Here is a 15,609-nt window from a genome sequence, read left to right as displayed (position 1 = left end):
TTTAATAGCACTTGGTTATCAGGCTCAGAGAACTGGGAATTTTTACTTTGGAAAGACATAGACTTGGATGGAAAATGATTGATGCCTTTAAAGGATTATGTTTTCTCCATGTGGTAATGTTAGTTGAGCTGGATAGGAAGAGGGGAACTTGGGAGGCATCAATACGATTAATGAAAGCGTAGACAGGTTAGGTGCCATGAAGTATTTCTTTTCACGGCATCATTGGCCTCTGGAACAGGTTGCCAGTATGTGTAATGAGTATGGATTTGATGCAGGACTTCAAAAGGGAGCTGAATGAGTTCCTGTGAGTGAAAGACATCTCAAGTTATAGAAGGCAGCTGGGTTGACTAGGACCAGTGCTACCAGTCAGCATGGATCTTGCTTGATTGCCTTTAGAGGGGTTAACAAGGAATTTCAAGGAATATTTTCTTAAATTGGCCTCAGGTTCTTGACCTGTGTTATTTGCCATTCCCAGAAGACTGCGTGACTGTGGGATAGGGAGGTTACACCACCTCCGGATGGAACAAGTTTGATGGACCAGTTGGTCTTTTCCTGCTCATTTTTGTATGTTCAGAAAGTCACGTTTAACTGGAATTCATTCCATGGCACTTGAATGTCCCTTACTTCCCAGCACTCAATCATAGATTCTCACTCAATGGATTTGTAATGATGATATAAAATTCATCAATCTTTTACACATCACGTACACAGAGAGCATTGGACATCAGAGACCAAGCACAGCATTCACCTCTACCCAAATAGGAAAGTAGAAGTCCATCCGACCAGTCTCAAAAGTTCGAAAGTGCCATACATTACCCTGTCAACCTTTTCTGTGCCACGTATCCATCTAGTTCCTTCTTGAATTTGTTGGTACCGTCCACCTCAATAGGCCTTCATGAGTCGGTTGTCTCACATGTTCTCTACCTTCTTTGTAAAGTAGTTATAGCTAAACTTTCTATTTATCATCCCTCTTCTAAGCTTGAGGATAAACTGCCCAAATATAGAATAAAGTAATCTCCACAAACGGCATGTGTTATAACAATAACAGACACATAAGTGTGATTGCAAGGTAGTATTGTCACTCTGTGTTCAGATTTCTGTTCTAAATCTTTTTGCTGTCAACCTTTATAACATCCTCTGAATCCTCAAACAAATCCCTACTTACTACTCACCCCTGAGTATCCATTATTCCTTGACTCCAATAATCTTTGTGAAGATTTTCTCTGATTTCTAAAAGAACTAGTTTAATATTTCAGTTGAAACACAAAGCAAAGGAAATATTCAGAAACTAACGTGTGATGTTAACATGCAGTGACCAGAGGGAATCTTATCCCAGTGATGTTATGTGATAGACCTATCATGTGAGGCTGTTATTCTTCACATCAAACATTTCTCAATCCTGTTAAGTACTTATATAGGAACAGAAAATGTTGGAAACATACCTTGGATTTGTCAGCATCTGCAAAATACGAAAAGGTAGACTGACACTATGAGGTAGAGACAACTCTTCAGAGGTAAAGAAGGGTCTTGCAGCCAAAACCGTGACCTATCATGCCTCTTCTCAGATAAAAGACTTGCATTTATACAGCGCCTTTCACAACCTCAGGACATCCCAAGGCACTTTACAGCTAATGAACTACTTTTGAAGTGTAGTCACTATTGTAATGTAGGAAACACGGCAGCCAACATGTGCATAGCAACTCCCGAAAACAGCAATGTGATAATCAGCAGACAAGCTGTTTTTTTATGATATAGATTGAGGGATAAATATTGGCCTAGACACTCCCCTGCTCTTAATGTCATGCGATCTTTTAGGTCCACTTTAGAAAGCAGACAGGGCCTCAGTTTAACGTCTCATATGAAAGATGGCACCTCCGACAGTACCGCACTCCCTCAGCACTGCACTAGAGTGTCAGCATAGATTTTTGTGCTCACATCTCAGGAGTGGGACTTGAACCCACGATCTTCTGACTCAGTGGTGAGAGTGCACTGAGCCACAGCAATTTATTTATATTTATCACTTTCTGACTTCCAGTATTTCCGGTTTTGTTTTCCTTTTGCTGTTCAGTGGATCTATATATATTTATTGTTAAAGAACTGAGCACACATTTTCCAAAATAAAAAAAACACAACAATGTGAGGAAACAACAACATTTCTACCTGAAGATTCAGAGAACACTTATGCATCTTTTGATCTTTATGACGTCTTGTGTGCTACCTGTGGAATTACGGTCCACCTCAGCATCCTGTGACTCACTCCTTATACCTAACATTCTATATATATTCTATCTTCCCAATACTCATAAGCTATTATACTCCTCCAGGCTGTCACTCTTGGTTATTAAACCACTTTGTGAATGGCAATGTGGCATTTCACAATGTTGGTGAGGCCACACCTGGAATACTGCGTGCAGTTTTGGTTTCCATATTTACGAAAGGATATACTTGCTTTGGAGGCAGCTCAAAGAGGGTTCACTAGGTTGATTCCAGAGATGAGGAGGTTGACTTATGAGGAAAGGTTGAGTAGGTTGGGCCTCTACTCATTGGAATTCAGAAGAATGAGAGGTGATCTTATCGAAACCTATAAGATTATGAGGAGGCTTGGCAAGGTGGATGCAGAGAGGATGTTTACACTGATAGGGGAGACTAGAACTAGAGGGCATAATCTTAGAATAAGGGGTCGCCCATTTAAAACTGAGATGAGGAGAAATTCCTTCTCTCAGAGAGCTGTGAATATATGGAATTTGCTGCCACAGAGAGCTGTGGAAGCTGGGACATTGAATAAATTTAAGACAGAAATAGACAGTTTCTTAAACAATAAGGGATTATGGAGAACGGTCAGGGAAGTGGAGCTGAGTCCATGATCGGATCAACCATGATTGTATCGAATGGTGGAGCAGGCTCGAGGGGCCGTATGGCCTACTCCTGCTCCTATTTCTTATGTTCTTATGTTCTATCCTCACAATACTTCATCTAGGCAGCAGCACATTCACCTCTGTGTATACTACTTTTATTTTGTTCATTTGATAAATGCAATTTATGCTGTTGATAAATACCCATATTATGTAATTCATCAGATATTGTATGAAGTAGCAGGACTGCAGAGAGCGTTAACAGCTGGAATTAATAGTATATATTGTATAATAGTGTGGCTACAAGAGCAGGTCTACAGCTGGGTATTCTGTGAGTTTCTCACCTCCTGACTCCCCAAAGCCTTTCACCATCTGCAAGTCATGAGTCAGGAGTGTGATGGAATACTCTCCACTTGCCTGGATGAATGCAGCGTCAACACTCCTCAAGATGCTCGACAACATCCAGGACAAAGCAGCCCGCTTGATTGGCACCCCATCTTAAACATTTCCACCTTAATCATTCACTCCCTCCACCACCGGCGCACCATGGCTGCAGTGTGTACCATCTACAAGATGCACTGTAGCAACTCGCCACAGCTTCTTTAGCAGCACTTCCCAAACCCGCGACCTCTACCACCTAGAAGGACAAGGGCAGCAGGCGCATGGGAACACCATCACCTGCAAATTCCCTCCAAGTCACACACCATCCTGACTTGGAAATATATCGGCGTTCCTTCATCGTCGCTGGGTCAAAGACCTTGAATTCCCTTCCTAACAGCACTGCGGGAGCACCTTCACCACACAAACTGCAACGGTTCAAGAAGGCTGCTCACCACTACCTTCTCGAGGGCAATTAGTGATGGGCAATAAATACTGATACAAAAGCAAAATACTGCGGATGCTGGAATCTGAAATAAAAACAGAGAATGCGGGACATCTCAGCGGATCAGGCAGCATCTGTGGAGAGGAAGCAGAGTTAACGTTTCAGGTCGACGACCCTTCGTCAGAACTGGAGAGTGTTCGAAAAGAGCAGATTCTTAAGAAGCACTGAAAGGGGGAGGGGAAGAAACAATAAATGCTGGCCTTGCCAGCGATGCCCACACCCCATGAACGAATAAAAAAATTAAATACCAGGACTGCAGAGAGTGTTAACAGCTGGAATGAATAATGCATGTTGTATAATGTCTGAGACACTGGACTGTAATTCAGTCGGAGGTTTTGCTGGCATTTACAAACCTGTCCTGTTCACTCTCCCCAATTCCAATATTGTCAGAATCCGTTGAATGTCAAACCTAGTAAGTCCCTTTACATTAACCAATTATGTTCCACCAAGACATTGCTCATGATTGTCACGTGTTCTAAAAATGATCATCCAGTTTCAACACTCCCCGCATAATGCAAGATTTTTCAATGGAGTTCAGCATTTGTAACTGGAAGAATAGATGAGTTTATTAAACAGATCTATGCATTGGAGTATTTGGAGCATTGCACGAGGTAATACTAACACTGGAATTACTTGTATGCTATTACCAGCCGAGCAACTGCGTTCTGTGAATGAGCACAATACTGACACCTCCAAGCAGAAATAAAGTTTTTGCACCAATGTATAATGGAATATAATAGCAAGTCATTACAATTTACGTCTGGCAGTACTTAGATATACAGCGTAGCCTCCTACCATATACTACTTTTAGCCATAGTAAAAAAACAGACTCCACAGCAATAGACCCTTAAATGGCTATTGTGCCCCTGTGCAGATCCCTTCCAATATTACAGTGCGGGCAAACGTCACTGTCCTCGCATTTTGCACCGATTTCCGATCCGCCCCCTGCCTTACCTCGAAGAAAGTGACCCGGCTCATGGTTGCAGGAGTCCCGGGCGTTCGGTGCTCTCCGCTCGCTGACAGCTCAGGAGACTGAGCCAAGCAGCAGCCAGAGCGAGCCTGGCACTGGACAGAGCCGCGACCATCTCCCCTTTGGGCTCTGGGAAACCCTATCCAGGGTGGAGCTAAGAACGAAATGTGACTTATGGCCAAGAATGGGCGCAGCACTCACATCCACGTCTCAATGACTGCTCGAGAATGTAGCGCAGGCTTCAAATGCCTAATATTACTCCACACCGGGGACAGGGACTTGGAACTGCGTCTTATTTCCATCGGTTACTTAGAACACCAGCTGTGCGTTGGGCGGAGTGACTGCAAGAGGTCAACTTATTTTCCATTTTAACCTGCTCAGATACTGTCCCACAGACACAGCAATCCGAAAAGGTGAAGAAAAAGTGACATACTGCCAGATACTGGGATCTCCCGCGTCTTCTGTTTTGGTCTGCAGTACAATCGTGTTCAGTGCATGTTGCTATTTGGTTGGCATTTCACTGAAAGATAGAAATACAAGCTGAAAAGTAAAGCTAGTCCCCCAGTCGTTCATCAAATGGGACACTCGGTTCTCAAGCAGATCGTCACTGCAGGTGAGCTAGTCCCTTTCACAGTGCGCAATGTGATGTGGATCACGGAATATTTATCATTACTGATCTCTCCAGTCAGATGTATTCCAACAACATGGGTGCCGTTCAGAAAAGCTTGCATTTATGTAGCGTCTTTCATGACCGCTGGACGTCCCAAAGCTCTTTACGGCCAATGAAGTACATTTTAGAGTGTAGTCACTGTTGTAATGCAGGAAAGGCTGCAGCTAATTCGCGCACAGCAAGCTCCCACAAACAGCAATGTGATAAATGACCAGATAATCTGTTTTTTTTTAAGTGAGGTTGATTGAGGGATAAATATTGGCCAGGACATCCGGGATAACTCCCCTGCTCTTCAAAACAGTGCCATGGGATATTTTACGTCCACCTGAGAGAGCGGACAGGGCCTCGGTTTAACGTCTCATCCAAAAGACAACACCTCCAACACTGCAGCACTCCCTCAGTACTGCACAGGAGTGTCAGCCTAGATTTTTGTACTCAAGTTCCTGGAGTGGGACTTGAACCCACAGGCACGAGCACTACCAACTGAGCCACAGCTGACACTGCCTGTCCCTAGGATGCCCAAAAAGAAAGCAATAGGTCTTACAATAAGCTGCTTTTTTTATGCTGGTCTTTGCCTGCAGTGCAATGCAGGTATGTGACCACATTAAGATTACACTGCTGTGTATTTCCGGACAGGAAGCCAGGAAGATCTGTTAGTTTTTAATCTGTGTCTTCCTGGGGACAGCGAACGCGACACCCCAGGGCCATCTGCTGAGGTTATTTTTGCAAACTTTAATTGTGACCGCATCAAACAAATTCAAATCCAATAAGGAATTCATAAGGAACTTCTTTACCCAGAGAATGGTGAGAATATGGAAACAACTACCACAGGGAGTGGTTGAAGCGAATAGTATACATGCATTTCATCATAGGCAGTCCCTCGAAATCAAGGAGACTTGCTTCCACTCTAAAAATGAGTCCATAGGTGGCTGAACAGTCTAATACGAGAATCACAGTCTCTGTCACAGGTGGGACATTGAGGGGAAAGGGTGGGTGGGACTGGTTTGCCGCACGCTCTTTCCGTTGCCTTGCGCTTGATTTCTGCATGCTCTCGACGATGAGACTCAAGGTGCTCAGCGCCCTCTCAGATGCACTTCCTCCAGTTAGGGCAATCTTTGGCCAGGGACTCCCAGATGTCAGTGGGGATGTTGCACTTTATCAGGGAGGCTTTGAGGGTGTCCTTGTAGCGTTTCCTCTGCCCACGTTTGGCTCGTTTGCAGTGAAGGAGTTCCGAGTAGAGTGCTTGCTTTGGGAGTCTCATGTCTGGCATGCGAGCTATGTGGCCTGCCCAGCGGAGCTGATCAAGTGTGGTCAGTGCTTCAATGCTGGGGATGTTAGCCTGGACGAGGACACCGATGTTGGTGCGCCTGTCCTCCCTGGGAATTTGCAGGATCTTGCGGAGACATCGTTGGTGGTATTTCTCCAGCAACTTAAGGTGTCTGAGCCATACAGGAGGATGGATATTACTACAGCCCTGTAGACCATGAGCTTGGTGGCAGATTTGAGGGCCTGGTCTTTGAACACTCTTTTCCTCAGGCAGCCGAAGGCTGCACTGGCGCACTGGAGGCGGTGTTGAATCTCGTCGTCAATGTCTGCTGTTGTTAATAAGAGGGTCCCGAGGTATGGGAAATGGTCCACGTTGTCCAGGGCCGTGCCGTGGATCTTGATGACTGGGGGGCAGTGCTGTGCAGCAGGGACAGGTTGGTGGAGAACCTTTGTCTTATGGATGTTTAGCGTAAAGCCCATGCTTTCGTATGCCTCAGTGAATATATTGACTATGACTTGGAGTTCAGCCTCTGTATGTGTGCAGATGCAGGCGTCGTCCATGTACTGTAGCTCGATGACAGAGGTTGGGGTGGTTTTGGACCTGGCCTGGAGATGACGAAGGTTGAACAGGTTCCCACTGGTTCTGTAGTTTAGTTCCATTCCAGCGGGGAGCTTGTTGAATGTTAGGTGGAGCATGGCAGCGAAGAAGATTGAGAAAAGGGTTGGGGCAATGACACAGCCCTGTTTGACCCTGGTCCGGATGTGGATTGGGTCTGTAATGGATCTGTTGGTAAGGATCACGGCCTGCATGTTGTCGTGGAGCAGGCGGAGGATGGTGGCGAACTTTTGGGGGCATCTGAAACGGAGAAGGACGCTCCATAGATCCTCGCGGTTGACAATGTCAAAAGCCTTTGTAAGGTCAAAGAAGGCCATGTAGAAAGGCTGGTGCTGTTCCCTGCATTTTTCTTGCAGCTGTTGTGCTGTAAATAAGATGCATTTAAAGGGAAGCTATGAGGGAGAAGGGAATAGAGGGTTATGCTGATAGATTTAGATGAGGAAAGACGAGAGGATGCTCGAGTGGAGCATAAATGCCAGCATTGGTTGGGCCAAATGGACTGTTTCTATCTGATGTAAAACTCATGTGGGATCAAAATTGCCCTACGCCCCAAATGTGGCACACATTTCAAAATAAATGATTATTCTCCACCCCAATCCATGGGGTGGAGAATAACGGGAATTTGGCCCATGTTTGGGGTGGCTGAGGGGCGCATGTGGGTCGGGAGCAGGGCGGAAGGCGGGCGGTGTCATCAGTGCAACGCTGCGCATGTAAGTGCGTTGTGGATGTCCCGCGTCGCGCTGACGTATAGCAACGTCCCTTCTCTTCAGTTAAAGGGGAGGGCCGCTGCAAGCTCTGCAGCCACTTTAATGGCGCCCACTGGGCCACCAGGCAGGGCTTCAGCCGGGCCAGCAGCCTGGTACTCAAGAGGGGGTGCCAGGCTGCCTGTTGGTGACCCGGCCGAATCCATGGCTGCCATTGTTGGGCCGACTTCAGAATAGGACAACAATTAAAATAAAATGCTGGCTACAGCGGAGAGCCCTCCCCTTTAAGGGTGGACGCACCGCCCAGCCGCTGGCAGCTTCCCTCCGGGAAAAGCTGTCGGGGCACCGACCAGCGACCATTCTGCTCCCGCAGGGCAATTTCCCTCGTGGGGCAGAATGGGGTCACTGCCGGGCGGTAAGGGGTCGGCGCGTGCCCGAAGAGGCAGGGACATGAGTGGGGCGGAAACCCATGTCCACCAGTCCCGGCCCGAGTCGGTCCATCCGCCTGCCCTCGGTCAGAAAGGCCTTACCGCCAAAGACCACCCGAAGTGGAGGAAGAGCATCCGGGAGGGCGCTGAGCACCTCGGGTTTCGACACCGAGAGCATGCAGAAATCAAGCGCAGGCAGCGGAAGGAGCGTGCGGCAAACCAGACTCCCCACCCACCCTTTCCCTCAACCACTGTCTGTCCCACCTGTGACAGAGACCGTAATTCCCGTATTGGACTGTACAGTCACCTGAAAACTTTTAGATTGGAAGCAAATCTTCCTCAATTTCGAGGGACTGCCTATGATGATGCTGATGACCACCTCTTAGAGGCGGTAATGAACCTTAAAGCGGGGGGGCCACTTTCAGCCCCATGATGTCATTACCCCAAGCACATGCCATGTACAATACGTCACACTGCCGGTCTGCGCATGCGTGGAATGGTGTGACCCCTCCCCCCTCCCACCCCCTTACAGTGCAGCCACTTTTCAAACATACCAGCTGTTCGTTAGAAAGGTAAGCATGGGAGAGCACATGGTTAGCTCTTGATCCTGGTTTAAGAGTGACATTCACATTCACAATAACTTCAAGCTCAAGGCTTCCTCCTAATCAACCTGCTAATTTATATCCCCTAGTCCCTTGCCTATCCCCAGGCTGACTACACAAGATATTTTATAGCTTGGGCTCTCAAGAAGTAGGGACTTCCTTGTTGTACATGCAATCATATTAACATCAGATAATATTACTTATTCTGAGTAAAGCCTTAATTACTCACCCACTATTACAAGTTGTTGTATTTCAAATACTTTTCAAGATATGCAAAGTACTTTTTTGCTATCTGTTTTTGAAATGAGGATGACATTGACAAGGCAGTGAGGCTGAAATTTAGTAGCGCAAGAAAGCTGGTGCACCGATGATTTTTTTATGTTCTTACTGCAGGGATCCATGATGCAGTCGGATGATCGATTTTCAGGACTTTGACATTTTTTCAAAGTCTCAAAGGAAATCGGTCATAGTGGGGGCGGGACATAGACAGGAAGGCAGACTGAGGGGCTGAATTTGGGTCGTGAGAGAATCTGTCATTTTTCATCTTCGGCCACTAGGCCACCAGGGAGGGTTTCAGCCGGGCCAGCGGCCTGGCACCCAAGAGGGGTTGCCAGGCTGCCCGTTGGTGGCCTGTCCAAACCCGTGCGCACTATCATGCTGGCCGATCGGGTAGTCGGCCGGCAAAAATTATTACATGCCGGCTGGGGCAGTGGGCCCTCCCCTTGAAGGGCCGCCGCGCAGCCGGGCCGCGTTCACTGTGGATAAGGTGCACCGACACAGGAAGCTGTCGGGGGCACCGCGTGGCGGGGGATCGATTTTTCGACCTGAATTTTGGTCAGTTCATTTTTAAGGTGAGGAAAAGCAGCAGTGCAAATTCTGATGACACGCTTGCGGCGGTCATCAGCATCGGGTCGTATTGGGTCCAGGCTGAAAAACCCCCGACCTGAATTTGGGTCGGGTTAGCCAGTTGACCATAAAGCAACGGCCATGGGATTCCGACGCATGACGGTCGCAAACGGTAATGGGTCTTTCTGAGTTTATTGCCCATCCCTGGTTGCCCTAAGGCACTAAGGGGGTGAAATTCAGTCGCGCCCCATTTAGGGCACTAACTTTTTAAAAGTTTGAAAAGTTAGCACCAGGCACAAACAATTGGTAACTTCTGCTAAATTGGCCTTCAGCGCCTCTAGAAGGAAGGGGGCAGTAAATGAGGTGTTAATGACCTCAGTAGGGCGCTGCAGGGGCTCTAATTGCAGAACGCTATACAATTTCAGGTGACTTGTATTCAGCAATCATTCTTCAATCCTTCCCACTGGCTGATTCCAGCTCTTAAAGGGGAGGTTATATCAAGCAGCACCTGCTCACTTTCAGCATTCTGCGCTTGAGAGAGACCTGTGATCTACTGAAATAACTTTCTGGAATGGCTACTGGAAATACTGCAACAAGGGAGAGGGCCAGGTGCTTTAACAATGTGGCATTGGAGACATTGGTGGGGGTAGTAGAGAGAAGGAGTGATTCACTGATCCTCGCATCTGGAAGGCCATTGCCACAGGTCTTCAGGGTTATGTGGAGAAGTGGCCGAGGAGGTTTCGGCCAGCACTGTAGTGGATCAAACACTTACACAGTGCCGCAAGAAGTACAATGACCTCAGTCGGGTGGTCAGGGTGAGTACATGCTTCCACACTCCTACATACCAGCCTCTGAACCTCTGTCTGTGCACACTGCGCAAACCACCACTTCCCACCACTCACCCACCAGACGTGTGCAGCTACTCAGACCCACAATCTCATCTCACGCCCTGTCTACATTCACAGCTATTCAACCATGCCAGGCATATCTCCCACATACATAGCTGGACTCTTGCTCACACAAGTTCCTTTGTTTTGCAGGCCAAGATGGCACATGATAGGAGGGAGCAGCAGAGGACTGGCAGAGGTGAACTGTAACTGCAGGAGCTCTCTAATCTGGAGGAGCGAGTGCTGCGGCTCATTGGCCCGTAGGTGGTGCGCACTGTGGCCGGCGGAGACATCGACCCTGCTGGGGGCAACAACGGTATCTTTATTCCCTCTTTTCTCATTTCATTCCTCGTCACACCAGAAGGCCTTATCACTTTCCAGCTCCTGAAAGTTTCTGTCTTTCTTGCTCCATTCCTGCTCCTGCCTTCACTTTAACGCGGGTCTTATGCCATTTATACTTTCAGATAACCAGCAAGCAGATGTGCAACCTGTACCTGAGCTCTCACCCCCACCCCCCCCCCCTCCCTCCCATCACACTGAGGAGGGAGAAGAGGAGGACCCAAGCACTGCGTCTTTGCATCTCTCACCCTAAGCACTAGGCAGTCCTTAGAGGTTAGCTTAGCAGAGGGGTCTGCACTGGGTGATGCATCAGGGCATAGTGGGCTGCAGCAAGGTCAAGGGAAAGGGTACCTTGGGAGCCAGCTCCCTGGAGTGAGAGTTTGCGTGTGAGTTCTGCTGCACCGGACTCAGATGAGGACCTTGATGGGGAGGTGTTCACAAGAAGGGTGCTGGCCATGCACTCTAACATGATAGGTGCAATGGCAAGGGTGCCCAAGAGCCTCTCCGCTATGGTAATGAGCGTGGAAGAGTCCGCCTCCAGCATCGCACAGTGTTCTGTGCACACCATGGAGCCCATCACTTCCAGTCTGCAGATGATGGTGGACACCCAGAGAGACCGTGCGGATCCAGATCTCGACGCGTGTCATGGGTGATGTGGCAGTTTCCATTGCAGCACAGGCGGAAGCAACTCAACGTCTTGGTGCTGTAATAGAGTCAATGGTTGGTGGCATCAAGTCTCAGACTGCTCTCATGCAGTCTCAGCTGGTTGCTACGCTAGCTCTGACTGCTGCCATTGCCGCTGGGTCCAGCACAGCCCACTGGGAATCTCATGGTGTCACAGCAGCTCACCAATCTGTGCTCCAGCAGATCGGTGGGGATCTTTGGTGGTGTCTCTCATTTCAGTTTTGGGGCTGTGGTATGGAAGGGCAAATTGATGTGCTGATGGGAACATCCAGAGGAGCTGGGAAGTGGGATGGAATTCAATGGAACAGAAGTCTGATGAGACAGTCGCGGACCATCCTTGCAGAATCTCAATTGTTTGCCTGCCTCCTCAGTCGCTGGTGCTGCTGCTCATGGTCTTCCTCGTCCTACTCCTCCTCCTCCTCCTGAAGTGGAGCTATGCCTGGTGGCAATGGCTGTGCCCTCATGATGGCCAAGTTGTGCAGCATGCAGCAGACGACAACGAATACGGACACCTGCTCAGCCGAGTACTGGAGGACTCCTCCCGAATGGTCAAGGCAGCGGAACCTTTGCTTGAGCACTCCGATGGTCTGCTCAATGATGTTCCTGGTGGCAGCATGCCTCTCATTACATGAGTGCTGGGAAGCTGTGTTGGGGTTGCGGAGGGGAGTCATGAGCCAGGTGGAGAGCGGATAGCCTTTGTCTCCGACCAGCCAACCGCGAGCTTGATGTGGTGGCTGGAAAAGAGAGCTGGCACACCGGTCTGGCGCAGGATAACTGCACCATGGCTGCTGCCAGGATAGCGGCATTCATGGTGAGAAGAACATAAGAACATAAGAACATAAGAACATAAGAATTAGGAACAGGAGTAGGCCATCTAGCCCTTCGAGCCTGCTCCGCCATTCAACAAGATCATGGCTGATCTGGCTGTGGACTCAGCTCCACTTACCCGCCCGCTCCCCATAACCCTTAATTCCCTTATTGGTTAAAAATCTATCTATCTGTGATTTGAATACATTCAATGAGCTAGCCTCAACTGCTTCCTTGGGCAGAGAATTCCACAGATTCACAACCCTCTGGGAGAAGAAATTCCTTCTCAACTCGGTTTAAAATTGGCTCCCCCGTATTTTGAGGCTGTGCCCCCTAGTTCTAGTCTCCCCGACCAGTGGAAACAACATCTCAGCCTCTATCTTGTCTATCCCTTTCATTATTTTAAATGTTTCTATAAGATCACCCCCTCATCCTTCTGAACTCCAACGAATAAAGACCCAGTCTACTCAATCTATCATCATAAGGTAACCCCCTCATCTCCGGAATCAGCCTTGTGAATCGACTCTATACCCCCTCCAAAGCTAGTATATCCTTCCTTAAGTAAGGTGACCAAAACTGCACGCAGTACTCCAGGTGCGGCCTCACCAATACCCTGTACAGTTGCAGCAGGACTTCCCTGCTTTTGTACTCCATCCCTCTCGCAATGAAGGCCAACATTCCATTCGCCTTCCTGATTACCTGCTGCACCTGCAAACTAACTTTTTGGAATTCATGCACAAGGACCCCCAGGTCCCTCTGCACCGCAGCATGTTGTAATTTCTCCCCATTCAAATAATATTCCCTTTGACTGTTTTTTTTGCCAAAGTGGATGACCTTACATTTTCCGACATTGTTTCCATCTGCCAAACCTTAGCCCATTCGCTTAACCTATTTAAATCTCTTTGCAGCCTCTCTGTGTCCTCTACACAACCCGCTTTCCCAATAATCTTTGTGTCATCTGCAAATTTTTTTACACTGCACTCTGTCCCCTCTTCCAGGTCATCTATGTATATTGTAAATAGTTGTGGTCCCAGCACCGATCCCTGTGGCACACCACTAACCACCGATTTCCAACCCGAAAAGGACCCATTTATCCCGACTCTCTGCTTTCTGTTAGCCAGCCAATTCTCGATCCAAGCTAATACATTTCCTCTGACTCCGCGTACCTTTATTTTTTGCAGTAACCTTTTGTGTGGCACCTTATCGAATGGCTTTTGGAAATCTAAATACACCACATCCATCGGTACACCTCTATCCACCATGCTTGTTATATCCTCAAAGAATTCCAGTAAATTAGTTAAACATGATTTCCCCTTCATGAATTCATGCTGCGTCTGCTTGATTGCACTATTCCTATCTAGATGTCCCGCTATTTCTTCCTTCATGATAGCTTCAAGCATTTTCCCCACTACAGATGTTAAACTAACCGGCCTATAGTTACCTGCCTTTTGTCTGCCCTCTTTTTTAAACAGAGGTGTTACATTAGCTGCTTTCCAATCCACTGGTACCTCCCCAGAGTCCAGAGAATTTTGGTAGATTATAACGAATGCATCTGCTATAACTTCCGCCATCTCTTTTAATACCCTGGGATGCATTTCATCAGGACCAGGGGACTTGTCTACCTTAGATTCGGTGTGTGTGGTTGTACACCAACTGCACATTCAGTGAGTGGAAGCCTTTGCAGGATTGTGATGCGGTGCTCGCAAATTGATGTGGGTGCAGTCAATGTCGCCCTGCACCACGGGGAAGCCCGCTATCCTGACAAAGCCACATGCACGCTCATGCTGTTTCTCTCTGGTCATGGGGAAGGAAATGTGTTCCCTTCTCGTTCTGTACAGAGCATCTGTGACCTCGCGGATGGAGCAATGGACGGCAAACTGGGAGATGTTGGAGATGTCTCCTGTTACTCCCTAGAAGTATCCATTGGCATAGAAATTGAGCACAATGATGACCTTGACTGCCACTGAGAGAGCCATCCTCACCCTGGTCTGAGACTTGAGGTCTGTGACCATAACCTTGCTGAATCGCAGCCTTCGAACACACTGTTCTTCAGTAAAATTGATGTGGGAGAACTGCTGCCGGAATACCCATGGAGGGTAAAGTCTCCTGTTGCCAGCCCTGTTGGGCCTTCTTCCTCTGGCCACATTTTCGTTCCCCCTGCCTTTCTCCCTGTCTTTCCCCCGGCCTTTCTCCCTTCCGTTCTCCCTGCCATTCTCTCTACCTAAGTTGCCTCGACAATGACGTCAGAGCAGGAAGTCGAGTGCCAACACAGACCCATGAAACGATATAAATGTTGTCACTTCAAATCTGCCCTCAATGAAAGACAGGAATGTTTAAGAGACAAAACACTGCTTCAACTGAAAGTTGCTCAAATCTGTCAAACAGGCCGTCTGCCTGTGTGTTAGTAAGCTGTAAACAGTAATGGCCAACAAATTTTTTTCCTAAAGATGGCAACTTTAAATAGCGCTCCTGCAGCTGACTCCCGACTGAAACTCGACAGCTGAAGCTAGAAGATTAAAGCATCCCCATCATGCGACTGTGGAGCTCCAAATCAGACCCTGGAGTACATTATCAAACACTGCCCTCAGAGGAAAATCACAAGAAGCCTACAAGATATCTGTAGTGTTCTTACACCTTACTATAGAATCACACGAGGCATGTACTGCAGACAAAGTCACTACGTGACCTGAACTTTTATTCCCAGGACCAAGAAGTGCTGACCCTGCGTGGGACCTCCCTTTATATACGTGGATGACCAGGTGAGGAGTGTCTCTCACAAGTTCACCCACTGTGGTCAAGGTGTGCATTTCTCAGGTGTATACAGTGTACAGTGTTGTTACATAAAGGTGACAGTTATGTGAAGGTTACAAACATGACAATATCCAAGCTGTTACACCGGAAGCATTGGCCTGGATATATGACTTAGATGTTGACATTTGATTTGCTTTGCTGCAACCATATGAAATAAGACTGTGAAGCAATGCTAAACAGACTAAATAGAGTGCTAAATTATATTGCTAGATTAATAACTAATGGGAGGAAGCATGTTAAAATT

At 47.7% G+C, this 15,609-nt stretch overlaps 1 protein-coding gene across 3 annotated transcripts in view; it reads right to left on the bottom strand.

Annotated features, from left to right (window-relative positions):
* The window catches only part of LOC139268455 (very-long-chain enoyl-CoA reductase-like), a 95,661-nt gene extending 90,830 nt beyond the window's left edge, over window positions 1-4,831 (bottom strand). For all 3 annotated transcript variants that reach the window (XM_070886626.1, XM_070886627.1, XM_070886625.1), the window contains exon 1: window positions 4,690-4,831. Coding sequence is in view for 1 of the 3 variants with exons in the window: in XM_070886625.1 (XP_070742726.1) it covers window positions 4,690-4,713 (24 nt within the window). In the remaining 2 variants the exon portion in view is untranslated. The remainder of the gene's footprint in view (window positions 1-4,689) is intronic.
* Between the last annotated feature and the right edge of the window lie 10,778 nt (window positions 4,832-15,609).

Source organism: Pristiophorus japonicus, chromosome 8, assembly GCF_044704955.1.
Source record: "Pristiophorus japonicus isolate sPriJap1 chromosome 8, sPriJap1.hap1, whole genome shotgun sequence".
In the NCBI taxonomy this organism is placed as follows: domain Eukaryota; kingdom Metazoa; phylum Chordata; class Chondrichthyes; family Pristiophoridae; genus Pristiophorus; species Pristiophorus japonicus.
This window is presented reverse-complemented; position numbering and strand designations above follow the sequence as displayed.